The sequence below is a fragment of the Phaenicophaeus curvirostris genome, chromosome 1, assembly GCF_032191515.1.
Source record: "Phaenicophaeus curvirostris isolate KB17595 chromosome 1, BPBGC_Pcur_1.0, whole genome shotgun sequence".
Lineage (NCBI taxonomy): Eukaryota > Metazoa > Chordata > Aves > Cuculiformes > Cuculidae > Phaenicophaeus > Phaenicophaeus curvirostris.
This window is the reverse complement of record NC_091392.1, coordinates 76,295,237-76,323,130: the sequence shown is the minus strand read 5'-3', so window position 1 is coordinate 76,323,130 and position 27,894 is coordinate 76,295,237. Positions and strand designations below refer to the sequence as shown.

General features: G+C 45.9%; 1 protein-coding gene across 1 annotated transcript; it reads left to right on the top strand.

Moving 5' to 3' along the window:
* The first annotated feature begins 113 nt into the window (after positions 1-113).
* LOC138723971 (alpha-2-macroglobulin-like protein 1) lies at positions 114-27,545 on the top strand. Its single transcript, XM_069863556.1, is given in 38 exon segments — positions 114-146; positions 149-232; positions 234-370; positions 2,935-3,121; positions 3,437-3,599; positions 4,357-4,409; positions 4,722-4,742; positions 5,502-5,655; positions 6,081-6,165; positions 6,713-6,833; positions 7,638-7,755; positions 8,846-8,955; positions 9,309-9,479; positions 10,810-11,034; positions 11,151-11,214; positions 11,747-11,892; positions 12,049-12,198; positions 13,061-13,258; positions 13,937-14,024; positions 14,651-14,804; positions 16,583-16,811; positions 17,166-17,289; positions 17,428-17,549; positions 17,943-17,994; positions 18,410-18,493; positions 18,903-19,079; positions 19,400-19,481; positions 20,092-20,248; positions 21,249-21,323; positions 21,542-21,713; positions 22,166-22,380; positions 22,698-22,913; positions 23,286-23,401; positions 24,051-24,141; positions 24,403-24,471; positions 25,683-25,785; positions 26,471-26,512; positions 27,367-27,545. Coding segments are annotated over 37 exon segments (4,587 nt in total). The 3' UTR covers position 26,512; positions 27,367-27,545.
* Positions 27,546-27,894: the final 349 nt, after the last annotated feature.

Below are 27,894 nucleotides of genomic sequence, written 5' to 3'. Positions count from 1 at the left end.
GAGATATCAACAATCCTTAAAAAGCCTCAAGGCAAGCGCCTTTGATGTGTAGACAATAAACATGTTCTCCACCCCTTCCACCCGCCCACATCCCAGCCCCAGCCATGCGCAGCATGATTTCCACCTTCTTGATTTTGAAGCCAAGAGTGAGACAGGCACCCTGTCAGGGCAGGAGCTGTGCAGTCCTTCAGCTCTGGATCATGGAGAGAGGGAAGAAGGAAACCAACAGAAGTGGGGGCAAAGGTGGGGACAAAGGAGAGGTTCAGCTTTCTGCGGTGGGATTTGACCTGCAGTCAGACATGTGGAGCACCGTGTTCCTGTGGGGCAGCATCCTTCTCCTGCCTAGCGTGGCTGGATCACCTGCAATGCTGTAAGAACCTCAGCTGCTTCACGTACATCCTCTGGTCTGTTGGGGTCGGAAAGCCAGGGGGTGTGTGGGGTTGCAGCGTGGCCGAAAAAGGACAGAAGTCCTAAGACAAGAAGTGTTTTTTCATTATATTTCTCATATTCCCAAGGTTTCACTTGATTCTCACGCATTCTCTGCCCCACATTCCCCCTACTACTTAGCTCTCCCTTAAATACCTTTCATGCAGACCATGTATTTCTGCAAGGAATACTGGAATACAAGGAATTTCTGCATCTTTCTACATGTGTTTAATTCTACTTGCCAACATCTTACGTCTCCTACTGTGTTCTAGGATACATTTCCTTTTGGGCTATGCTTTTCTCTTCAGAGCCATAGGTTACCATTTAAATCTTTAGCAAACAAAGCTGGGAGCCTTTACAAATCAGGCAAACTTGAGCCCAAGTTATGGAACTACTGTGGATGGTCTTTGTAAAGTTATGTGTTCATTCTGTCTCGACTGGCTCCTTCTATGCATTTTCTCAGACCTCTAGCAAGGACAATTCCCAGCACTGCTTCTCTTCACATACTTTATCAGGAATGCAACTCCTGTTTAAGCAGTCACTGTGTTGTGATATACTGGCTTGTGAACTTCTTCTTGGTCTTTGAAGACCTTTGCTTTTGCAGCCATGATATAAGTGCAAACAGAAACATGGCTGTGCTCGAACAGTAGATGTTGCAGTGGGAAATATGTCACCAGGCTGTAGCTGGGTTCCCCCCTGCCATGTGTGGTGTGCTATGCACAAGTCTAGTTTTGAAAGTTTTTTCCAGGAGGAGTACAGCCTATTCCTGCAGGATGTCTTCCATAGGTTGATATAACTCCTGTTCCAGTGATGTTTTACTAACTGTTACCTTCAGCATGAAGCTTTACTTTATGGAAATATATCATGCTTCAATAGGCTGCCTGCTGCCTCACCTGTATACCAATGTTTTTTGTAGATTCATGAGAAAGAATCCAGCCTTGTTTTTGGAATCCTTGAACGATAGCCTCAGAGATGCTGTCCTGTACTTTAATAGCTCAGGAGGCAAAAGCAAAGGATGAATTGTCAAGGGGTGTAAGTAAATATTGCAGGGCAAAAGGTCATTAGGAGCAAAGGAAGTATGGCAGGTTCAAGCAGTGAGTCTTTAGTGCTTATCCCATCCTTTGGTCTAGTGGCAGGAGAGAGGTCCCATGAGTCAGCTTAAGTGAGAAAAATCAAAGTATCATCAGATCCCCTAATGTTAGCAGCAGACAAGGCAGCTTGGCAGCACTCAACTGTGAAGGCATTCAAGACTTCTGGCCAGCAGGACTTTGACTCCCTCTTGCCAGAGTGCTGAGTTCCAGCTATGACCTGCCAGCAGGTCAGGTCTCTGCCTCCTGCTGTTCTGATCTTTCCAGGCCCTACCCTCCTGCTGCTGCAGAATATGCTGCTGGCTGAACCTGTCCAGAAGCAGTAAAGCAGGAGCCAGTGATAATTTTCCAAACCTGCTTGAATGCTGACTTACTTTGATCCTAGTTGCTGCAGTGCAGTATAAAAAAATGAACAACTTCTTGGTGTTATTCATGGGCATAGCTATGAATGAGAGCATAGCCACAGAGGTGTGAGAACTGGCGTAAGAGAGCAAGAAGGATAGGAGTGTCAGGAGCTGAGGAAAAGGTGTTCATGATACCCTGTGTCTGAGACATGAAGTCAGGACACTGGGCTCCATATACATGGCATTTGTTCTGAGGCCACGTGTAGATAATAGGACAGAAAGCAGACAAAAACCGAGCAAACTGATGAGATGTATTGTGGTTTGGTGAAAAGGCTGAAGTCTCAGGAAACCTGCAATGGACTCCAGCTTCCTGCTGATCCCTTGGGTGACGTGGGGAAGTGTCTTCACCTTATTTTGACTTTCAGTTTAGTAAGCAATTAGTTTATCTTTACATGTGCATGCAGCACATAGTGCAGATTCAGTGTTAATGTCTGCAGTACTTATAGATGAGGAGAACAATGTGATCTCGTTCCACTAGAGTTGTGACACTGGAATGAAAAGACCAGAAGGAATGAAGGGACAAGACTTTCTTATTAGGAAGTCTCCTTTTGAAGAGCAGTTGAGGGAACTGGCCTTGTTTAGTGAGGAGAGGAGAAGGCTGAGGGGAGACCTTATCACCCTCTGCAACTACCTGAAAGGAGGTTGTGCAAGGCGGGTCAGTCTCTTCTCCCAAGTAACAAGCAATAGGACTAGAGGAAACAGCCTCAAGTTGCACCAGGGAAGATTTTAACTAGATATTAGGAAAAATTTCTTCACCCAATGGTTTGTCAAGAAATGGAACAGGCAGTCCAGAGAAGTGGTGGAGTCACCATTCCCAGACGTATTTAAAAGACATGTAGATATAGTGCTTAGGGACATGGTTTAGTGGTGGACTTAGCAGTATTAGATTTCTGGTTGGACTGGAGGGTCTTAAATTTTTTTCAACCTAAACGATTCTGTGAAATCATATGGTCAAAATCTCTCCTTTTAGAAAATCAGTTTCACCTGACCTTTTTTCTTTTTTTTTTTCCTAATAGAAATTACGCTGTAGCAATACCATCTCAGCTCTACCACCCCTTTTCAGAGACAGTGTGCCTTCAGCTCAGCAGAAAGCAAGCAGTCCCGATTCATGTGACAGTAACCTTGCAAAGCAGAGCTGGGAATGAGACTCTGATCACTCAGTCCATCTCTCAGCTCACCTTCTTTCATTGCACAAGTTTCCAGGTGAGGAAAATATTTTCAAGGATTGTCATTAGGGTGGATAGTGCAAGAGTTCTGCTCTTGCTGAACAAGAAGGTAAAGAACTGTTTCTTCCCATGGGCACATTTTAATCAGGAACTGAATCTTCTGCTATAGCCTGTATAGGTCTGACATTGTTCTTCCTGTTGTGTAGCTCCACTGAAATCTTATGCTTCTAGAAAACATTCTGAAAAGTACTGTGGTACTGTGAGGTCTTGCAGAGGAAGAACTGTTATTCCAAAAGCCTGGGAATTCATGAATGGCATCCACCCTGACTGATGGTTACAACTATGCCTGCAGGTCCCTCCTCCTGTTGGAAACCCCGATGAAGTGGCTTTTATTGTTATCACAGTTCTGGAAGCCAACTCAGAGTTTCAGAAGAAACAGAAAGTGCTAATCAAGCATGCAGACAAGAAGACTTTTATCCAGACAGACAAACCTGTGTACAAACCTGGGCAGACTGGTATGGACAGAAGGCCATGTCTTGTGAGAGAAAGAAAAGTTCTCAAGCCACAAAATACAGGGTAGCCTCTAGGGCTTGCAGCAGGACCTGCTCTGCAAGAGAGATTGGTTACAGGCTTCATCTCCCTTCTAGGATGTTCCTGCTTTGAGGGATTTGGGGATATGTCTCTGCTACATCAGCATGGCTTGTATTTTGCGCAGTACCAGCCACAGTCAGGCAGCGTGAACAGGGCTTGTGTGTTTAGACTCAAGTGTGAGAAAAGGTTCAGATGCCATTGTGTTATATTCCTGATTGCTCCAGTCAAAGCCACAGTCTGTCAGTGCCCTAAATTCTTCTCTCTCCTACAGACTCCCTCAGACAAGGATCATGGTTCTTCAAGCCCCATCACTACCCTAGCACATCTCAGATCACCACAGCTGCTTTCCCCATGTCTCTCCACCCTCTCCACTGGCATGACCTCACTGCAGGCAAGACTGAGTGCCCCACTGGAGGTCCAAAGTCCATGAAAATGCTGTTTCTTACGAGCATAGCCAGCATTCCCAGAAAGCCCATGCTGCCTCTCCTACCACTTTTCCCTTTAGTAGTCTGTCAGCTCATAGCAGGGCTTTGGGCATAGAAGCAGGAATGAATGGCACTAGCTGCTGCCCACACCCTCTCAATAAAGCACATGGGCCCATTTTTCGTAGGTATCCATTTTTTTTATTTTTAACAGACTTGATTTTATTTCAGCCAGTTCTGTTTTTCTTTTGCTCTCTAGTCAAGTTGCGAACTGTAACCTTGGATCAGAATTTTGTCACCAGCAACAAAACAGTAAGTGAAGAAGAGAGAAACCTTGATGAGTCTGAATATGCTGTGGGCTGTGTCTATGACTTCTGGATCTGTACTTGGCCCAGCTAGGTGATCCACCTGTGCACAACTGGTTTCAACGTTGGTTTTGGTACTTACAAATAGTGTTGGGCACCAGCTGCAACACAGGAGCTGCTCATGATGTTGAGTCACAGGCAGTCCCTTGGAATTGTCTAGGGAAGAATCATGGATGGTTGGGGGATAAAAAATAACTGAGAAGTGGACGGCAATTAACCTGAAAGCATCCCACCAGTAACTGTTATTTCCTCCCCACAGCACCGCCTGGTGGAACTGAAGGTAAAGCACCTATGTAATTGACAGTGGTGATCTCACCTTGGGGAAGACACAGGTTTGGAGGCGTGTTGGGGGATATGGATGTAGGAAGTTACCTCAGAATGAATGGGAACAGTCCACAACTTACCTTTCCATTCTTTAGTATCCACACGAATTTGGCAGTGCATTGTCATGATACTGATCACACAGCGGCCCCTGCAGTAAATGATGGATGCCACTGAAAACCAGACAGCTCTCCTGCAAACCATTTAGAGTGGTCACAGGATTTTAAGTCCCTTTAACCTGTGTATTGAAGATCTATGAAAATCCTGAAGTTTCTGGATTCATTTTCCCAGACTTTCCTGGGGATTCAAGACATCAGACCCCTAATAATCACTCCCAAGTAATTCATGTTTTAGGCAGCACATGCTGTCAGGATTGACAGAGGGGCCATTCCATCTCAGATTACCACAGAGTCTCTGACTGGGATCACCTCTGTCCCTTAGGGTGACAAGCAGACAGTAAACCACAGTTTTGCAGTTGTAAGTGGAATGGTGGTGCCACCAGATAGCAATAACTTGAAAGATTTACTTTGTCAGTGAGACAGGGAGAAAAGCCCTATCCTCTTCACGCTCAGACTCACCTGAGCACTGTAGCTGTGTCATAGGCCCGGGCTCTCAGGATAAGAAGGTATGTGCTCAGATCATGCTGTGATAGCTTGGGCATACTGCAAAAGAGTCTCTTTCAGCACTGTGAAATAACCATCTGCTGCTGTCACAACAGGACCCCAAGGGAAACCGAATTGCACAGTGGCTGAATGTTACACCTATTGGAGGCATTGTGGATCTGTCCTTCTCTCTGGCTGCAGGAGCTCCAGTTGGAGAGTATATCATAAAAATGCCTGACACCACACATACCTTCAGGGTAGAGGAGTATGGTAAGAGTCTCAGGAAGCACAGCATCAGAGAAAGATGTATTCCCTCGAGCCCACCTCTCTCACACAGAGTTGCATGGGCCATGGAGCTGTGAATAGCTGTGCTGTTTGTGCTAGCACCTGAGATGTCGAACCACCTGCCAGTAGCTGTAAAATCACTGACTTTCACTCAGGCCCACTGGCTTTCTCCTCCCCCATACCCTGAGGATGGACTGAAGCACTGTCCCACAGCTGTGTTCTGTGAAGGCGAATAAGGCTCCCTCCACGCTCTACTGGCTGGGCTGCTGGTGCAGTTCTACTAAGCCCTGTACTGGTAGTCAGAGAATGAAAGGATGGATTTCTTTTCTGTGAACAATCATTTGGGGAGGACTGGAACAAATGAGCTCTCTCTGTGCTCACTGAATTATGTTTTCTTTGCTTTCACACAGTGCTGCCCAAGTTCAGTATCTCCATCCAGATGCCTCACGTGGTCACCATCTTAGAGGAGAACTTTCGTCTCAACATCTGTGGCATGTGAGCTGATTTATTGCAGCAGAAGGCACACTCTCACTGTTTTGGAAACTGCACATCTATAAATAATTGAGCTCAAAATCACCTCTGCCAATCCTCCCCCATAACAAAACCTGGTATTATGGCATCCTTTCCAAAAGAATTCTCCTGGATTTTCACCTTTCTCCATATTCTCTCCCTACTTATTTCTTCATGAGGCTGAAAGTGTGGCAGTGACTCCTCTCAGTGGGCCATGTGCCCTACAGTACAGTACCTCCGCGGCATTGATTAATGCCAGTGTAGAAGGAACAATGTCTCAGTTTGTGGCCACTACATTATTCCCTAGCACTGCCTGGTTGGCAGTGTGGACTTGAATTCACCCACCACTGCCTTCTGTCTCACTCTGATGAAGTTATTTTAACTTCTTGACCTCTGCTGAGCTCATGAACCATGGAGATACTGCAGGCTACTGAGTTGTATAGCTGCAAAGCACAGGATAAATATGATTTTATTAACCTATGAGCCATTGTTTCTGTACATGAATGCAAATCCTCTTTGCTATGTTTGCCAGGTACACATACGGGAAACCTGTCCAAGGTAGTGTGAAAGCTGTGGTGTGTCGTAAACATATCCAGTATAATCGGAAGTCTTCCAAAGCTAAACACAGTATTTGTAAGGATTACACTGGTGAGGTGAGTAGATTTCTCTTGCAAAAGAGAGAAATAGGGGCAAAGAGAGGGAAGAATACTGAAGGAAGGAGTGGGACAGGTATCGGTTATTGAAACAGCATGCTCTTTTCTCAGGGATGAATGACTGATATGTCCTTAACCCCCCCATGCAGCAATCTTAGCCCCTCTCAATGATTTCTCTAATTGCATTCAGATGCACTCAAATGAATAAGCATCTGTCAGCAAGCTAACTACTGAAGATTTGCCCATTAAACAATATTGTGGGAGCAGGATAAAATATATAGGAAGCATCTGCATCGATTGACTTCCACTGGATTCTTCTTAGCAACCCCTTTAATCTGTTTTTAACATCTATATGCTGCTTCTCAGAAACAGCTCTTTTGGAGACACGGGAATTATCTCTGGCATCTAAGCAAACATTTGTAGTTCTGTACAGACTTAGTCATCCATCTTTAGGGCTGAATGAATGTATCTGCATTTGTACAAACATTTTTAAGTAACCCAGCACATATCTTAAAGACAAATTCTATCCTGGCAGAAGAAATCATGCTGTCAGGAAGAAATGTGAACTCATGTTCACCAAAGGGACATGAGTGAGTGTGTAAAGATGAGACCTAGGTGTGAAACAGCACCTCCTATTAGGGACTGCACCACAGAATTATGTTTCATACCAGTATGGGAATTGTTTCTTTAACTCAAGTGTCTTAGTCATGTAATTTTAGACTTCTGGGCCTTGGGCTTTATCTGCATTAAAGAAGGGATGAGTGCATTCATGATTGGTTAACAGATACAATTTCACATCTCCAGACAAACAAGGATGGCTGCTTTTCCACTGAAGTGAATATTACATTATACCACCAGAAGCGTGCTGACAATTATGATTTCAACCTGGAAGCTGTGGCTTTTCTGAAAGAAAGTGGAACAGGTAGCAAAAAGCGATTCTAGTCTTAGAGCGAAATCTTTTACTTCTCACTCATACAACATACTTGTCCTTCGATTTTCAACTGAAAGACTCCTTATGGATCCTTGTGTCTTCCCATCAAGCCACTGGAATTTTCTGCACTGGCATCCATGGGGTCAAGTGTTCAGAGGGTTATGTTTTCCCTGGGAGCACCATGGCAGCATGGGTGTTCTTGTATACCATACCACCCAAGTCTCACGCACATAGGACTTGTGAGTTTTCCTTTGCAGGATGGGCCTTATCAGTATATTTGTTCTTCCACATGCTATTGTGGCCAGTCCAGCTCTGACAGTCACATTGGTTTGGCAGTGAGATACAAGAGCTTCTTTTTTCTCATCTTCTGGTCATAGCTGAAATGGGCACAGAGGTAGGCCAGGCCAGGTTCTTTTGTCCTTAGCCATACTTTAGGGAACTCCTTTGGAAGAGGAGAAACTCAGAGCAACCAGTGATAACCCAGGCCCTGTTGTATATCGTTAATAAATTGCTTCTCACCAGATTTATCTCCACAGCCCAGAAGGGAAGAGGAGGCTACTTGTCCAGAGCTCCTGTTAAATATCCCATCCTGTAAGATGTCCTCTCTTACAAAATTTTACAAATCCTTCCTTACAAGAAAATGTTTTGCAGCCCCTTGCTGAGAGCAGTGACTCATATTTACTTAGCAAACAACTGCAGTGATTTCAGATCATTCAGTGATTTTCAGATGGGCAGCATATGACAAGACAGCGGACTATAAACTCACATGGAAAGGGCAAGGGGAAATGTTGCCTCCTAGTGAGTGCTGTGAGAATGGAAGGAGAATGGAAGTGGGCAATTGTGAGTCACAAAGTCAGAAAGAGCATTTGGCAGAGACCTCTTCACAGACTGATGTCATTTTGGTGTGTGGGAATGTAGGAGGCACTATTGCCAAGTGTATGTACTAAATGACTCCTGAAGTTCTGTCAAGAAGCAGCAATCCCCTTTGAGTGGTAGTCTGTCCCTTACCTCAGTCCATCCAATCTTGCTTCCTTTGCTCAGACAGGTGATCTTACCGGCATACACCTCCTGTCTTTCCTAGGAATAGAGCTCAACACCACAGAAAACTGCAAGGTCACTTTTGGTATCACAACTCTCCAGTTCTGGGGGACAAGCTACTACTATCAACAAGGAGTTCCCTACTATGGAAATGTAAGTGAACAGAGCAGAAACATGGGAAGCCCAGCAGCTGCGCCAAAGGGGATGGGAAGCATGGAAGTACTGATCAGTCCCCTTGCTCTGAGATGCCCAAATCTGCTAGCATAAACTTCTGTCCCTGTCTCTATTTCGACATCTCTAGTAAGAGGTGATCCAGAGGTGTGATCACAGGGTAAGCACATGGCTTTACCAGATGAGACATCTGCTGCATAAATGGGGAAGGGCTGGAGGAGTTAGAGGTCACACTGAGAGTCCCTTTGCAGAGCAGGGAACAGGCACTTCTACTGGGAGGTAGGTTTTCAGACCTGAGGACTCCAGTTCTCTGACTGTTCTCTGTGTTGTTACAGCTGGAACTCAAAAGTGCCAATGGAACGCACCTGAAGAACAAGGAGGTGATTCTTACAGTGTCTTATGGTAGCAGGAAGCAGACCAAGACCTACTTCACAGATGACACTGGGATGTCCTCTTTCACCTTAGACACATCTCCATGGAACAGCAGCAGTAAAGTTCTGCTACAGGTTAAGCCAAATAATTGCATTGGATTTGGTTAGCACTTAGTAACTCATCCCCCAGACCTGTAGTCTATGTCATTGTCTTGGTATAGCCAGGGAGTTGGAGGTATGGAGCAGTGAAATAATAGATCAAGGGAAGAGGAATAGCTCATAGCAGAGCCATTATTCTGGCCCCGGGTGCCACACAGAATCCCTGAGGAGTCAGGAGACATGATAAGAGATGGGGCAGTGGATAGAAGCCCCATGAAGTTGTGGCTGAGGTCTACCTACGTAGCACCTCTGTCTGAAGCAAAAGGGTTTTGTGGGGCTGGGCAGGGACAGAGAGCAGAGGAAGGATTCCCACATGGTATTGAACAGGAAGATAGGAAAGGAGCTAGGGAAGAAGCATCTGAAAATACATGTGGAGAAGAAAGTATTAGTGATAAGTTGGCATTATGTTTCCTCATAGCATCAGAATTAGGAGAAACCTGAGATGTAAGAGGCAGAAAACTTAGGAGAGAAAGAACGAAGGCTAGTAAGGAATCAGCTGCTACAAGCCAATCTGGAGCAGAGCAAGAAACCAGGATGTAGGGATCTAAATAGGGATGCCACCTACAGAGAACTGGCAGAAAAGTTCTGCATTTGCTTTCCCATGAGCAAAGAATGCTATCTTGTCTGGTTGTGGGAATAGGATTCTAATACCTATCTGATCTAAACTTCAAGGTCAAGGCACTTCGAGGCAAGCCTTGTCTCTTTATGAAAGTGCATATAGTCTCTTAGATGATGGATCTTGACCTTGCTGGAAGTCCACAAGATGTTAATATCATAGTCTCAGTGCAGATAGGTCATATGTCAAAGATGAGCAAGGCTATTTATTGTCAATTGTCCTCTGCCATCTCTGCCCTATGGATCAGGGAAAGTGATAAAAGAAATGCAATGTGTGAGTGGAGTAACATCAAACAGTGAAATATGTTATCAGGGCAGATCCATGCTGATACTTCCCCACACATACCACACAGAAGCAAAGGGTTCAGTGGTTTGATCCAGGTGCTAATAAGCCACTCTAAAAATCTGGCTTCCTCCCAGGGTAGTGGCAGCATTGCAGAAGTTCAGGCCCTAGCCCAGACCTTAGCAGTGTGCAGCTCCCTGCCTCCTGTTTAGATGTTGGTTATCCCAAAGCCCATAGGAGGGGGTAGTTCCAAGCTCCACAGAAAGAGGCTGACTGAGCTTCACTTAGGAGGAAATAGACAACTTACCCTGGGAGACTACAGAGCCCACTGTCTAGTCAGTCTTGGTTTTGACACGGGGAGATCTGTGAGAAGTCTTCAAGCACCAATCCATCTTTTCTGTACCACAGGCAAAGACCCAGCTGGAGAATTTAAGAGGTCGAAATATGAGGGTGTCTTATGGCACTGCATCCCTCACACTGAAGGCCTTCTACTCTTCCAGCCATAGCTCTGTGAGGATCCAACCAGTGCAAGCAATGTTGCCCTGTGGAGACATGCAGCAGGTCACTGTGCATTATCACATCCTAGCCACAGAGCTGGGGGATGGGGCTGCCAGTGCAGACTTCTATCACCTTGTGAGTATAGTGCAGTGCTGGCAAACAGGTCAGCTTTTTGATGAGGCTGTGTCTGCTGACCCAGAGATAGGTAGCAGAGGCACCATCAACTCTTTGCTCCTTTCATTTCCCTTTAGGTTTTGGCTAGAGGATCCCTTGTGCATAATGGGCAAACAACAGTACTTCTTGATCCACCATTAGGTAAGAGCATCTAAACACCAGGCATAGATTAAGGACCCAACTGGAAAGCCCTTCCAGCTTAAACAGGGAAGGAAAGAAAAAGATCTGAGACCAACAGGAAACAACAGAGCTGGCACAAAAATAATCAAGAGGAAATGATAAATATGCTAACTGTCCTCTGTATTCTAATTTCCTTGATTTTTTTTCCCCTGATCAAACAATCAAATTCTCAGAGTTTTTCTGACATGCAGGAATTATCAGAGACCTCCAAGAAAATTCACAGAATCTTTCTTCTGGGCTCAGGTGGAAACTCATTTCTCTTTCAAACACAAACTGTTGCCAAGATCCCTCATGATCTGAGCTCACTGTCACAAAATGCCACTAACCTACATCCTGGTCTAGCTGTGGAGTCACTAGGAGTGAGGTAGAATAGTTTTTATCCAAGTAACTGTACAGAAGTCTTATAGAGGATGAGTGTGTTGCTGGTGTATTCCTTGGAGACAGACTCCCTTGCCTCTTCCTGTACTTTCTCTATTTCTCCTTCTTCCTTCAGGTCAATACAGTGGAGCTTTCAATGTCACCCTGCCCATTGACCTCATGTCACCCATGGCCAACCTCTTTGTTTACACTGCCTTCCCTGAGGGGCAAGTGGCAGCTGACATCTTCAGTCTGAAAGTCTCCAAATGCTTCAGGAACCATGTAAGTAGGGCACAAAACAAAAGGGGGCGGGTAGGGTGGAGTGTAGCTATTTAACTGCAAAGTGGCAAAAGATATTCAACCAGAATCCAGTAGCCACAGTCTCCTCTTTCTTTCCTCTGTCAATGTCTTCAGACCCTCTTTCTTCTGCTGTTCCAGGTGAAGCTTGGCTTCTCAGACACAGTGGCTCTCCCAGGATCAGATGTTCATCTCCATTTGCAGGCTGCACCAGGCTCCCTATGTAGCATCCGTGCTGTAGACCAGAATGTCCTTCTACTGAGGCCAGAGGCTGAGCTGTCCAGGGATAGCGTGAGTCACTTTAGTGCAGAGCCTTGCTAATATTGAAGAGATGCCTTTTGGATGTCTGGTTGCAGGCACTGGTTAATAAGGCACAGCGTAGGTACCAACAAGTACTTGAATGGAGACAGGACATGACTTAATGAGAAAAAATTTAGGCCAACATTAAACACTAGGCAAAATTTCCAGTCTCTACAGAAGGATCTAATAGAATAGCCCACTGTTATCTCCAAGTACAGCCCAAAGTCCTTGTTAAACTACAAGTCCTTTGCCACAGTGGCAACAAGGCAGAAGGAGACTTCCATCTCCTGAATCAACATATGACAGTGCACCAAAAAAAAGTTATGTGTAAAAATGGTCCAATATGTGATAAGCTCCAAATCCTTGTTCCAGCTCACACGAACCAGACAGTTTTCCCATTCATGGACTTGACTGTGAGTGGTGCCTCAGCAGTGGAAGGATCCCATTTCTCCCCTAGACCTGGGATGCATTGGATTTGAGGATCATTGAATTGCCGGTTGGCACTGTCTTGGTGGATCCAGGAAGTGTCTTCAATCAGACAAGAAGCTATCTAAGGACTTTTGCAGGGAAGGTCTCTTCGCTATTTGCATTGAGCTTTCAGGTACAATTTTTGATATAGAGGAGGCCACAGCTATGTAACCATACCCCAGATGATGTCATGTTCATCTCTGGTGCTACAGATCTAAAGATTGTAAGGATTTGTAAAACCCAAGCTCCATGAAACTCAAATGCCCTTGGGGCTGGGCTTTTGCATAAGGAAGGATCCAAACAGTGCCTCTGTGGTCACAGAAAATATCTGGATAGAAATCAAAATCTTCCCATCTCTCACACTGTTTTCATTCTCTGTCTACAGGTGTACAATATGTTCAGCTATTCTCAAGAGCACCCCACCACCCTCATAGACCCTTACAGTGACTACTGTACTACCCACAAGCACCCAGGAATCACTGGTTCCCCTCAGACCACACTTCCACCAGGAACAATGTCACCACTCACGTACAACAGATACTCTTATGCAGTATCCCAGCCAGATGTTTATGAACTTCTGAAGGTAAATCTAACTTCCAGAAATCCTGAAATATCAGACCTAAGCTCTTTTGTGTCCCAGGTCAGCCCTGGATAGCTTCACAGATTGTCTTTCCTGTAAATGCTGGCAACCTCAGGTTCAGAATTTGCCAAGCTTCTGCTGTAAGAGACACTCCATGCTCCCAGCTTGATAAATTCTCAGTGATCCCACAGATTCCTAGAACACAGCTCCCCATTTATCCCAACCTCAAGGCCCTCATACTTCCTGGGAGCTGGAAGAAGAGAGAAATGTCAGCCTGAGAGAGACAGAACTGGAGGCTGGAAAAGCAAAGCACCTGAGATAAAAAGGGGACTGGAAGGAGGGAAAGAATAGTAGAAAGGAATAATGAGTAAAAGATGAGAACAAGTCTATGGTAGGCAGCAAACTGTGGTGCCACAAAAGCAACTTTGCATATGGGCATACACACACATGATCACCTCCACAATCCTGACTGGAGAGAGCATCCCTGGGCGTGAGGGGCCAGGATAAGGCTTTGGGAATAGGGTGGGTTGCATTCTCTCCCTGTTGAAATTTGCAGGACAGTCTGAGGTACAATAACATGGTGTGGCTGATATGCTGGGAGGTAGACGCATAGATAGACCCTCAGACACGTTGCCCTTTCCACTAAAATCTACTTTCTTTTCTTCCCCTTCTTGCCTCCAGAATTCAGGTCTAACATTTTTAACCAGCCTTAAAATCAAATCTCCAGTTGAGTGCCACACCCAGACCACTTTCTACTACGACTACATGTGTACATGTCAATTTATCCTGTTTCTTTGGAAATCACGGGTAACATGCAGGCTGCACAAGGGCAGCTGAACATGCAGAGTGCTGAAGAACTGAGGATGCCTTCCAGAGATGGCTGGGAAGTTGCACAGGAGATGTGCACTACTGGAAGAGGGGAAGGGTGTGACGTGTGTCTCTGTCCAGTGCACTGGGTGGGGCAGAGGGCTGGCCGCATGGGAAGAACCAGCTTGGAAGCTTCTGTGGACAGGCGGGAAGATAATATGGTCAAGGGTGAAAATGAGGCAGCTGTCTCAGGGATCTGTTTGTAAGACCAGGAAAGGTCTTGCCAGAGAATGACCTAAGACTGGCACTGGGCAGTGTCTAGACTTTCCTGCAGGGCCTAAGAGAGCGAAAGTGTGAGCTGGTAGAACACATGGGGGAGTACACATACCCTGGAATCCTCATGGTCTGTGGATGTTTGTCTTGTGGAAGACAACAGAAAAGCAGGTTAAGGGCATCTTGGACAGGATAATGGGAATCAGAGTGGGAGTGGGAGGGATGAGCTTTATTAAAGCTGAGCTTTTCCCAACTGAATTCTATGCTGATCTCGCAGTTGCTCTGCCTTTGAATGGACACTTGTATTCCCAACAGCTTACAGTGAGCGGACAGACATGGACAACTTGGACATAGAAACAGATGCTGTTGATGAATATGCCGAGTCAGAGAACGTTGAGCTGGGTGGTGAAGAAGGGCCAGTACGTACCTGGTTTCCAGAGACATTCATCTGGACTCTAGTTTCCATCAAGTGAGTAATTATGGGCTGTGGCCCCACATTCACGTAGACCTACTAACCATGGTGGAGAGACAATGGGCAGGAGCAGAGCCGGGGCATTATTCCCTTCTGTGCCCACAAAGGGAGGTGTGAAGAAACAGATAAGAAAATGGAGGTTTAGTTCTTTTCCCAGTTCTGCTGAAGATTTTCCAAATGATCAAGCCAGAAGTTCTTCTACGTCTGTTACCTTGTATCCTAGCAATACGCATCTCAGAAGAGACTGGTTTCATTCTGTCTGCAACTTTCCACTAGGTAGCTGTAGAAAGCAGAAAGACCTTCTCCTAGCCTTCCTCACTTAAGTTTGAAAAGCCGAGTTCTTTCAGCCTCTCCTTGTATATCAAACGTTCCATCTTCTTGACCATCCTGGTAGTCTTCCACCGGATGCATTCAAGTATGTCCAATATCTTTCTACAGAACGCAGAACACAGTATTCCAGATGTGGGTCCATAAAGGAGGAATAGAGGAGGAAAATAATATTTCTCAATGTGGTGACTGCAGTCTTCTTAATATGGTCTAGAAGTAGATAGCCTTCATTGCTGTAGGAACACATAGTCACGGAATCACAGAATTGTTTAAGTTGGAAAGCATCATTGAGTCCAACTGTTAACCTAATACTGCTAAGTCCACTAGTAAGCCATGTCCCTAAGTGCCACACCTACACATGATTTAAATCCCTCCAAGGATGGTGACTCAACTGCTTACCAGGGCAGCCTGTTCCAGTGTTTAACAACTATTTCAGTGAAGTAATATTTCCCAATATCTAGCCTAAACCACCCCTGGCTTGAGGTCAGTTCATGCTCAACATGTTATCCACTAGGATTCCCGCCTCTTTTTTCTGCAAAGTTGCTTACTCACCAGTCACTGCCTAACTTGTCCTTGGAACACAATGGCATTATTCCATCCCAGATCTACATCTAGAATTCAGTATTTACTCATTTTCAAGCCTATTTCTTCCAGCTTATCAAGGTTCCTCTTAATAGCAACCTTTCCCTACAGAAACCCCTCCCCAACAAGGTACAGCCTGGTTGTATATAACACATTAGTTTGCTAATCTTGCTAAGGATGTCCTCCCTCCTATTATCCAGGTCATTAACAAAGCCATTAAGCAGTATTGGCCCAAGTATTAATCCCTGAGGGATACCACACATAAATAGCCAGCAGCTGGGCTTCCTGTCACCAATAAACATCCTTTGTCTCCAGTGGAATGGTCCTCTGATTTTTCTGTTCACCTTATCATTCACCTGTGCAGTCCACACTTAATGTGGTTACACGGAAAGAGAGAGAGATTGTCTCAAAGGCCTTGCCATAAAGTCAAGTTATTCAGCATCCACTGTACTCTTATTCACACATCTCAGCTTTCTTTCTACCATGTGGTAGTGTTCTCCATCCGTAAAATGGGATCTCCACCTGTCCATCGCATTTGACTGGAGTATGTCCATTTCAGGACAGGGATTGTCTTCTAGTCTATGTATGAGATATGTAAGAGAATCATGACAACTGCCAAGCCGTGGTTGGGAGTTTGGGTGGCAGTGTGGTGGAAGTGTCACACTGTACTACCTGATTTTTTCTTTTTGCATTTTTTCTCTCAGCCTTTCTTTGCCCACTTATTTGCCATACTTCCATACCTCTGTCCAGTAGGAATCCCCACACCTTCACATGCTCTTCCAGTTCACAGTCCTTCTGCATTTATCTTCCCAAAAGAAATTTTTACGAGGATGGGGACAACTTCTCCCGCTCTGTTTTCTCCTCAGTGACTCAGGGTCTGCTGAGCTAGCTGTCACAGTACCCGACAGTATCACAGACTGGAGGGCCATGACTTTCTGCACTTCAGAGAGCCATGGGCTGGGAGTCTCTGAAACCATCAGCCTGCGGAGCTTCAAGCCCTTCTTTGTGGAACCCATCATGCCCTATTCTGTCTTTCGGGGAGAGTCATTTCCCCTGAAAGTCAAAGTCTTCAGCTACCTGGAGCAGTGCATGGTGGTGAGTGGCTCCCTCTGGGATGGTTCTTGAGCAGTGGGAGGTGTGGTAACAGTACTTCACTGACAGAGACTCAGACAAAGGGCTGCCTCTTTTAGGCACTGACCATAAGACACCAAGGAAGCTCTTCGTAAACCTCCATGCAGAGCTATCTCTGTCCAGCTTATCCCTTCCCATAAGTTCAACCTTACAGGACTGTGATGTCCATGGACTGCTGGTAGCCCACAGATATTGCAACAGCACCATCATTATGCTTGTCCTGGGCTTTTGTGCTTGACTGACATTTGGATAACGGAGCTGAAAGTAAAAACACAGCAGCAGCTCTGTAACCCGAACTCCCTTTTGTTTCACCCACAGCTCCAGCTTAGCCTAATGGACTCCAGGGATTTTGAATTTGTGCATGCAAATGTCAGAGTTTCTACTTGTCTGTGTCCTGATTCAGCAAAAACATTTTTCTGGGTCGTGAAGGCTACAAAATTAGGTAAGGGGACAAGGGAGGAGTAGGAGTGGGAGGTACTGGCAAAGCTGCTTGAGGAAACCAGCTGGCGTGGAAGGAAGAGGGGTATATTATGTGAAGCATGAGTGAGCAGAACTGGACTCTTGATGTTTTCTTCTTTAGGGAAGGTGAATTTCACTGTCACTGCTGAAGTGATGGAGCAGGAAGATGTTTGCACTGAGAGAATAGCTGTCATGCCAGAGTCCGGAGGGAAGGACGTGGTGGTTAAACACCTACTGGTGAAGGTCAGTATGTGCTTCAGGGTCCTGGCAAGGTTGGAACTGGGTCAAGCTAAAAATACCCCGGTGAGTGGCTCTGGGAAGGGAGAGTTGGCCAGTCAGGTAGGCATGTTTCTCAGCAAGACTAGTCAAGGAAAAATTCTAAGAGAAGGCTGGGTGGGAACATGAGCTGAGCACCTCCACTCAATAAGACAGAGATAACAGAACTGCTTGTAAGCCCATATAGCAGCTTAGAAATCTGCTTCCCGGTGAAATTTCACATATCCCTGCCTTCTGCGTGAGGCCCTTTCCATGGCTCATGAGGATGCGAGAAGTTCATGCAGGAAGGTAGGGGCCTGTGTAGCTGCTCTCTCATTTTACTGCTTTTCCTTCTGAGCTGACCAGGCTTTTCCCCACCAGGCAGAGGGGCTACTGGAAGAAAAGACCCACACCTCACTTCTGTGCCCTAAAGGTAGGTGTGGATATCCCAGGGACAGGGACTGTCATACTACTGGGGCTGTACATGTCCACAGAGCAAGGAGCCCAAAGAGAAGTGATGTGGTCTGTGAACAACTCCAGGACCATCTGGAGGTGCATGGGGAGGGGAAAATCTGGGATTTCAGAGCTTTTGTGGGTGTGAGGCACAGCCATTCAGCTCTACCCAGTACCACAAACTCCTGGCACCACCAAGACACTGCCTAATGACACCTCCATCACTCATCAGTGGGTGACCTGACCCCTATGTGATCCATCATCTCCTTTGAATGCTGATTTCACCAATCAGTGAGGTGGTCCTAACCTTGTTTACACAATCTCCTGGGAATATCTGTGAGTCTGCCATCTCCCTCCTGTTTGTTGTTGTTCTGATGCTTTTGCCATTTTTGCAGGAACTTCAGCTTCAGAGATAATCACTTTCTCCATGCCAGAGAACAGGGTCCTTGGGTCAGAAAGAGCCCACATCTCTTTCTTAGGTGAGATTCAGGGGGGTCTTGGAAAGTAAGATTTTTCCCTGCAGGAGTCTTTCCTTTTGGTGCCACGATGTCTGCTTTAGGAAATAAAGCAACAAAAGGGAATGTGTGATTGAGGTGTGATACTGGTCCCTTATGTCTTCCAGAGAAGCATCTCATCTCTCCTTTACAAGTAACGCTGGGCCAAATGGATGTATAATTTCATCCAGTGAAGGGAAAACTAGACAAGTACCATACTACTGTTCCTACAGCTCTGTATAGACACCAAAGTTACCCTAGTTTGAGCAGAGGTGAACTGAGATCGGTCTTACCAGGTTATCCATTGTTGTCCACTGATTGGACAATCAGTGAGACCAGAATGTTTTTTACAGGCAATACTTAAAACTCCCAAGGCTGTGATTCTGTCCTACAGGTGACATTTTGGGGACAGCACTAGACAACATAGATGAGCTCCTCCAGATGTCCAGTGGCTGTGGCGAGCAGAACATGGTTCATTTTGCTCCCAATGTCTTTATTACACAATACCTTGAAGAAACAGGGCAACTGACTCCAGAAATCAAACAGAAGGCAATCGGCTATCTGGAAAGTGGTGAGTGGATTTCTGCTCCTGTGGGGTTATGAAACTGGCGATCTCCACTACAGCAGGTACGGGCTCTCAGCAGAGTCTTGGTGCTGAACAGGATTTGTGCAGCCTCACTTGCCTGACACCATGGGAATTGGAGCAGAGTAAATCAGGCTGCTGTGTCTCAGCAGAACAAGGAGTACACAGCATCGCTTTTTAAAGCCCTTTGCCGACTGCCTCAGAGACAATGCTTTCTGCAATAATCAGCAGGATTGGCCAGGGAGGTTGTCACCTTGAGAACATAATAGACACAGAACATCTTCACTACCCCCTGTCTCTTCCCACAGGATATCAGCAGCAACTCCTGTATAAGCACACAGACGGCTCATACAGTGCCTTTGGGGAAGGAACTGAGCCAGGGAACACATGGTAAGCAGAGATATCTAGATACAGTTGAGGAAAAACAACTTGACTTGGTCAGGCTCAGGCTGGCTTGGATTTTGGCCTGGAGAAACTGAGAGAGTATAGAGGTATGGAGTTTTGAACAGAAACTGCTCCTGAAACGTTTTGTGAGAACTATGCCAATGAACTGACTTGAGGTACCCCTGCTTGATTGTTTGTGCCTGGGCATCCCAGCTGAGGCTGATTCTGAAAATAAGACATCTTCTTCTCAGGTTTTCCAGAATGTTTTGTGCCAAACAGGATTGGGCAAGGGGCTGAGTGAGCTTACTAAATATCAGCTGTCCTGGCCTTACATCACACACGTGCTCCCTTTTGGAATTGACAGAGGTCTGGGGGAAAGCACTGAACTGCCAGTGAATATTTTACCTCTCAGATGTCATCATATCCTGAAACTCAAGCTTCAAGAGCATTCACCTCATGTGCATTGTTTCTAGTTCTCCATTTGCACAGAGGCTCTGGCCTGCTGACGTTTCTCCAGGGATGAGATAGTGGAAGACACAAAGGCTCCTTTCTCCTACTGGAGACAGGCATTAGTGACTGGTCCAGTTCAATTTTCTTCTCCTTTCCTTGACTCTAGGCTTACTGCCCTTGTCCTCAAGACCTTCAGCCAAGCCCAGGACTTCATCCACATAGATAAGCAGAATATAAAGGATGCTGCCAGGGCCCTGATTAAAACTCAGACTCCATCTGGATGCTTCAAGAGCATGGGAAAGCTCTTCAACAATGGTCTGATGGTATGACCATGTCCTAGCTCACCACTACGTACTTCAGACCTCCTTCCCTTTCTGGCCCAATGCGGGTGCCAAGAACAAATGAACCATAGCACAGGAGGAAAGCTCTGATGTGCCCAAGGTTACCTTTGCATAATATTCAAGGTGGTGCTTAGTCATGGTGGCTTTTTACAAGTTATGAATGATGGGAGGTTTATTTTTGATGATACCTGCATGGGAACTAACCAGTGTACTGCCCTAGTTCCATCTCAAAAGCTAACATGTCTCAAAAAAAAAAAAAAGGCCAGAGGGGAGGCATGTTAAACTCTGTTTTATTCCCTTGGTAAACTGGTTTAGCGTCTTTTCACAGTATTAAGCTGCCGTTCCTTCCTTCAGACTGAGATCACCCCTGTACAGAGAGAGTCAGAAACAGAGTCACTGAAGATTGATGGCAGCCACTCATGTGAGATTCACCTTGCTGAGGATGTTCCTTTTACATTCAGAAATACAGTTCTTATGTAAGCACAGGCACACACAGAGTACCACCAAAGTGGAGCCAGCAGCATTTTGGTGACATGACCTCAGATTATTAATCCTCCAAGCAAAGAGAATGGTACATTTCACTTCCCCTTGCAAAAGGCAGCTTTTCTTTTACTCCTCAAATCCCTTGCCTCTGAGCTGACCCCTAAGTGAGGTGACACCTTGCAGCAGGGTTGTGGCAACATTATTTTCCCTTGGCACTAAAATCAGCTACCGAAAAACTTTCACGGGGAAAGGAATGTGTTCAACAGAGGGAGGAAATGGGCCACCCAGAGAAGCTTGGGGCATTGTGGCTGAAAAGTGCTCCAGCAAGCAGGACTTGCAAGAGCAGATACTAGCCCTAGCACTTCCTTAGGAGAGGAATAGAATCAGCATTGTTGTCTATGTTGGATTGGAATTTGCTTGGGAAGCATAAAGCCCTGGAAAACTTTTCCCTTTCCTTCTCACAGCAGCCTTTCCCTTCTCTGTTTTGTGGTGGCTGCAGGGTGCAGTGGAGGAAGGACTGGGACTGACCTCGGTGATCATCACAGCTCTCATACGCTCAGGGATGCCTCCCTCCGTGAGTATGGGCATCAGGGACAGGCTGTGGGCGCAGCCTCTCGGCAGGCAGTGCACTTGATGCTCTGCCTTTGGGCACACTAATGTACCTTTGGGTACATTACCAGTTTTCTCCCCGTGTGTCCCCTCCCTGTTCCCACTCTTCTCTGCACACATCAGGACTGCATTCCCTCCCCAAACATCCTACCAGCAACCAGTATGCTTCTATTTATATTCTAGGACCCAGTTGTGTGGAAAGCTCTGAAATGTATAAGGGACCTGATCAATGCTGATACAAGTAGTTCCAACCTCTACAGCCTGGCACTAGCTGCAAATGCCTTTGCAGCAGCAGGTGATAACACCCTCAGGCAGAATATCCTCAAAAGATTGGATAAAGCAGCAATAATATCAGGTAAAAAAGACTGTAGGGCAGCAAAAAGAGGAAGGGTCAATGGCAGAACTGTGTGGAAACCCCAGGGCTGAACAACCAAGGGAATGCAAGGCAGCAGTGGAGGGCACTTGTAGAGCCCTGTGGGGAGCCCAAGGCTTACATAGCCTCTGTTTGCTAAGCGGTAATCTCACCCCTTAGGGTGAGAATGACTTGCTCTATGTATCACTTCACAGTTCTGGTCTCCCAGTCATCCAAAACAGGGGAGCTTCATTACTGTTATAAAGCTCCTCCGCCGCCTGCAAGCCTAGGTTTTTATTGGGGAAAGCAGGATTTGGGGAGCAAATAGAAAGATAAGCACCCGTGACATGTCCCAGTGTACGTGGTCAATCAGTACCTAGGCACGGGGGACAAGTAAGACTCCGAGGTCATTAGATACCACTACACACTCCATACATTTCCCACTCCATCTCTAGATGGCCAAATATTCTGGAGTCAACAGTCCAAACAGGAAGAAGACTCCCTATTCTGGTATCGGGCTCCATCTGTTGACGTGGAATTGACATCTAGTATCCTCATGGCTCACCTTTCAAAGTCAAGTTTGTCTTCAGATGAAATCAGAAAGGCATCCCAGATTGTGTCTTGGCTCATCAAGCAGCAAAACCCTTATGGAGGCTTTGCTTCAACCCAGGTAATCCTCTTGAGCCATCATCATCAGTGAACCTGTCTTCAGCTATGGTTTGTGAGAAAAATGGGTTCTAACACAGCCCATAGTAAAAAAAAAAAAAAAAGAAGGAAGAAAAAATAAAGATTTATGCATTTTCAGGTCCTGGGAATTTTGGAAGGGTGAATAATTGCATTCCTTAAGCTAACTCCATGCTAAAAGTCAAAAGGGAGAGCTCAGGCTTACTGAGCTGTAGATGCAGCACAAGAGAGGGAAAGGCTAAGCACTGAGCATGCACAGCAACTAGGAATCCTATTTTGCCCAATGTGTGTCTCTTTCCTCAGGACACAGTGGTTGCCCTGGAAGCCTTAGCTCTGTATGCAACCAAGACCTTCAGCAAGGATGTCCTGGATCTTCAGGCTTCCCTATCCTCTGAGGGTTTCAGCCGAAACATCCAAGTAGACAAAAGTAATCGCCTCCTGCTGCAGACAGTGGAGCTGCCGGCCATTCCCCAGGTTTATACTGTGCATGTGCAGGGCCATGGATGCATCTTCCTGCAGGTAAGCCCAGCCCGAGAGAGAAGGTCTGTCTGGGGAAAAAACCTTGAAAGCCAGGGGACCTCTCACCTTGCTACTTAGCCAAGACTGAAAATAGCTGCAGTGATTTGCAGGAATCTGGTCTTCAAGGCTAGTAGGAGTAGCTAGAATCCAGCAGGAAGGGAATAGCAATTCCCCAGATGAAATCTGGATCATCTCCACCTAGGACTGCCCTTCTCGTCTGGGAAGTCTGGTGAACACTATCAGAAGAAGAATCTCTACTTCCACCACATAATTTTCTCTTACACCAGTGTGAGACAGCAAACAGCAGACAAATGCTCTCCAGCAAAAGGACCCTGCAATTCTCTGCCAACTAGTTTCTTTCTGTCCTGGCAGGCCATCCTGCGGTACCACATCCCTCCACTGAGGAGCGACGCTGCCTTTGCTCTATCTGTGCAGACAGAGTGCACCGCACCCAAAGCCACCCTGTTCCCTATCACTGTTCATGCTCGGTAGGAGACACTCAGTTGCCCTTTGCCTCCCCTTGTGCCAAGAGGCTTCTGGCACCACTCTTTATGGCCTGAATCCTCCCTTCACTCATGAGGTCCCATTGCTAAGATGTGCCCATTTGTTTATCTATGTTCTCCTCAGCTGGGTGAAAGGTACAAGGTCCCAGGGACTGCTCAGGCTATAGTCCTATCTTGTTAGCATGCCAGTCACCACAAGCTCTCCCAACGTCTATGGGTCTCAAAACATGAGTGACGTTAAAGTCCTGTGGGATGGACTTCTGTCATTTATTCTTAAGTCTTCCCTCCTCTGCCCTTGATTGATTGTCACACTGCTTTCCTCTGCTGTACCCCTGTCTGACTTGGGACAGAACGGCCAAGAAAGCAGGTGGAGGATGTGACATCCCCTGCAATGCCAAGAGAAGCTAACTCCAGAAGCTTTCCAAGGAGTTTATTGTCCTTTGCTCAGCACAATTAAAAGAGAGATTAGGGGAAGCACAAAGATTTATTACAGTACAGGAACAGGTATGCTTACAGGAGAAACACTGTAAGGAGAGACAGATTCCTCCACCTGAGTACCAAAGCTGGGCTGGAGTATCTGCAGATCATGGTTCAGAAAGTAACATTAGTGCTGTCCCCTGGGTTCCTGCTGCAGCTACACAGGCAACCGTGTCTCCACCAACATGGTCCTGATCCAAGTGGAGCTGCTGTCTGGATACAGCCCCGTGGCAGGTTCTCTGGAAGAGGTGAGACTGTGAGTTTGTGTCCAGCTGGGATGGGAACAGTGATGGATGTCCATCATGCAGAACTGTATGCAGAACTGTCCTGCGGGCAGAGAAACACAGTTCTTTTCTTCCCAAGAGATCTTTTTACCTAAAGTCTCTTCAAGTCCACGCCTTGCCTTCCTCCACCCCAACAGCTTCCTTGTCCATGCTCTCACAATAACAAACATCTCTGAATATTTCTGCTTTCTGTTAGTTTTCTGACATTTCCCCCTCTATTTTCAGCTAAAGAAAATGCCTTTAGTGAAGAAAGTTGAAAGCGAAGCTGACCGAATCATTCTCTACCTGGAAGAAGTGAGTGGAATTCACACTAATATCATCATTAAAAGCAGTATGGGCTAGCATACACCCTTGTATATTGGTTCTGTTAGTATTTTAAGTATACAGAACTGTTGTTCCTGCATAACAGCCATGTTCGCTGACCTGGAGAATTGTGTTGTGTCAGCCTGCAGTAGTTTAGCTGTAGATACTGTATACAGGACCACTCAATTTGAGTGAAATAAGGCTAATTCTGATGATACGCCTGCATCTGTTGGCACTGTTCAGAGACAGCTGAAAGCCATATACAATGTCTGACCAGGATCGGGGAGTAGTAGGATCCATTTGGTAAATTCAAGCAAGGCTGAATTCTTAGAAAGCCATTAAGCAGCCTGAATGTAGTAGGGAGCATCCAAGATTGCTCATGTAGTTTGCCAAGACCACTTAGTTAAACCTAGCACTAGCGCTCACTCTACAGCCTCATTAATCAACAGATTAACAACCACTCCAGCCTTTCTCTAGCTATATGCATACCTAAAGAGCACCAGAAATAATACCTGCCATGAATTTAAAAACCACAGAATTTCCAAGGATTACTTCTACATTTCTGTAATTCTTCAGCCCCAGCTGAAGAGCTAAGCTAGCTTCATAGTAAACGTGTTATTGTCACATGTATGCATTAGACTTGCAGAGATGCTGCTTTAATTACATTTACAGAACAGAGCAGAAAGGCAGCATGGAGAAAAATTTCAGCTCTGGTTTCCAGGTAGCACAAGGTGGAACCTAATCAACAGCAGGTCATGTAACTACTAGCATATAGCACATGTTCATTTACACCTTGCATTTCTCTGCTTAATGATGAGGGCTGTGTGAGACTGGAGAACAAGAGCTGATGTAATGGGACTGTGTATAAGAGAGTAGCCACTGAGGTAAGATTCATCAAGGAGTTCAGAGCAGAGCTGGGTGCGAATGTGGGATTGGTCTGGAACACTGGTGCTGTATTTATATACCTAATGCACACTGACTCTGTGGGTTTGATGTCTCTCATGAGCTGAGTTAAATTCAGTGACCAAAAATGGGAGATAGCCATAGGATGTGAAGTAAAAGATACCTCTGAAATGGACTGCAAAGCAGAACAGATCTGTCACAGTGGGAATGTCTCCATGGGGCCTAAGTAAGGACAGGTGAAAAGGATTGTCTTACAGGGCTTTGGTTCTGGCTGTAATCATTGCATCTCTTGGCCTTAGCTGACAAGACAGCCTCACACCTACACTTTGCTGGTGCAGCAGGACATGCAAGTGACGGATCGTAAGCCAGCTAATATCAAGATCTATGATTACTACATGCCAGGTGAGCTCAGAAACCACCCAAATGTACCACTGGAAGGAAATTTTCTGAAGTCGTCAAGTTTAAGACAATGCTATCCCGAACTTGTTTATCTCACTGCTCCTTACAAGCTCTTCAGTAATGGACTCACCCACTTGGGTTTCAAAATGGTAGATCCTTCTTTCTCTGGTCCCAGAAATTGCAAATTTTAAGTTGGCATGTAGATCCACCTAGGGCCTAACTCTTCCAACAAGAAGGGAGAAAGGAGCTCAGAGCTGTACACTCATTTTGTGGGAGGCAGCAAATACAGAGGGACTATAGCGAGGGGATGGATTAGAAGAGTGAGGGCCCCTTTTGCAGAATGACATTGAAAACAACTTGTCCTCTGTTCTCTGGGGTTTCTAGTCAGAGGACAAGCTAGAAATGTGTCAGCAATTGCTATTGCTTCAGAAAATGAGGAATCCATAGCTGTAATGGAAATGTTTGGGACTTACATCTTTGAACGATCTCAAACTCAAGATGACTTGTGTGAATCTGGACCAGCTGCACACTGTGTAATACACACTAGTGGTTTCATGTGTCACAGTTGAGGTGGGTCACAGCTGTAAGCTGAGGGAATGGTTCTCCTAGAAACACAGGCACAATGCTGGGTTGTTTAGTGGGGTTTTGGCAAGAGTATCTCACCAGAACTTTTTTTCTTGTCTTCCAGAAGAAACTACAGTGATGAGCTACAGTGCCCCATGCGAATGAAGTACGGACCAAACACCTCTTTTGTCATCACAGGCATGGTAGTGAAGAGTATGGAGGGGGCAGGATATGCAGGAAAGGGCCCTTGCTCAAGAATCTTGCCAAATTGCAGGTTCAGGGCAGGAAGTGATTAGCAGTGCTAAGTAAGGATGAGTGCCTGTCTCCGATTAGTTAAAATGAGGGAAATGGAGAACTGAAATGGAAGGTTCGTGGTGCCCAGCTCATGACAGAGTTGGATGTATGTTACAGAAAACGAGGGTCGCCTGTCCTGAGTCCTACCACCAGTCCCAGCATTTTGCATCAAATATACTTTCCTCAAGTCAACACAGTTCCTTTTTCTGGCACAGTTTCCCTACAGTTCCACAGCCCTTCAGCCCTGTGCAAGCAACATGACACATTCACCTTTACTGCATGGCCTGACTCCTTTTCAGCACCAAGGCTTTCACAGTCTCAGCCTGACTTCTGATCCATCCTAGGGAACAGGCACCTCCCCATCCTTTTTCCAGGCTGGGCAAAGGCAAGGCTTGAACTTGACCAGTGCCTGCTCCTGTTCTAAACTTTGTTTGCATTTGTATGCTTCATTGCCCATGGCCCATGAGACAGAGGAAAAACACCTGCTTCATGCATCCTCTGTGGGATGCCTGTCAAAAGCCTCACAGTCTTAGTGGAGATTCTGCCATAGGCTTCATATGGGTGAAGTCAGAAAGAGCCCTGTCTTTGGTGGCTTGACGGTCCTATATTTGGTCACGAGGTGCAAGAAAATCCCCTGAATTCCCAGTGGTTAGTTTTAAGACTTCAGGAACACATGGTTTTTTTGCTTGGTTTTTTTTTTGTTGTTGTTCTTTGTTGTCTTCACAGGATCAGGGACAGACGAATCCTCTGCAGTGTCTGTCCATTAGTCCTTTGTCATCCCTGCCAACAGCCACCACATGGAGATGAGAAGCATAGAGAAAGTACCTGAAATTTCCTGCTGAGCAGTTAGTTTCTGAAAGGCTCGGACTGCACCTGGTGTCTTATTAAAAGTCAGGAGACTAGAACTGTCTGATTGAGTAATTATTCAGGTTTACAGTTTTTCTCCCAAACTAGGAAAACTGCATTTAAGAGTACTTGGGAAAAATAACTTCTACAGCTCTGCTGTATGTGTAAATGTACACCTGCAAAACTCCGTCACTCTAGTAGATGACTTGCACAGGAGGAGGTAGAGCGTGCACCAAGGTAGAGTTGGTACGTGTGAGAAGTAACCATCACACAAGCTGGAGCTGAAGGCAAGGGAGGGCTGGGATATGCAACAGTTGCATTTGCAAATTTTTATCAACAGCAATTGGCAAAGCTGTACTGCTGAGGGTGGGTGAGGGGCTAGAGTTTCAATGCACCACTTTACTGTCT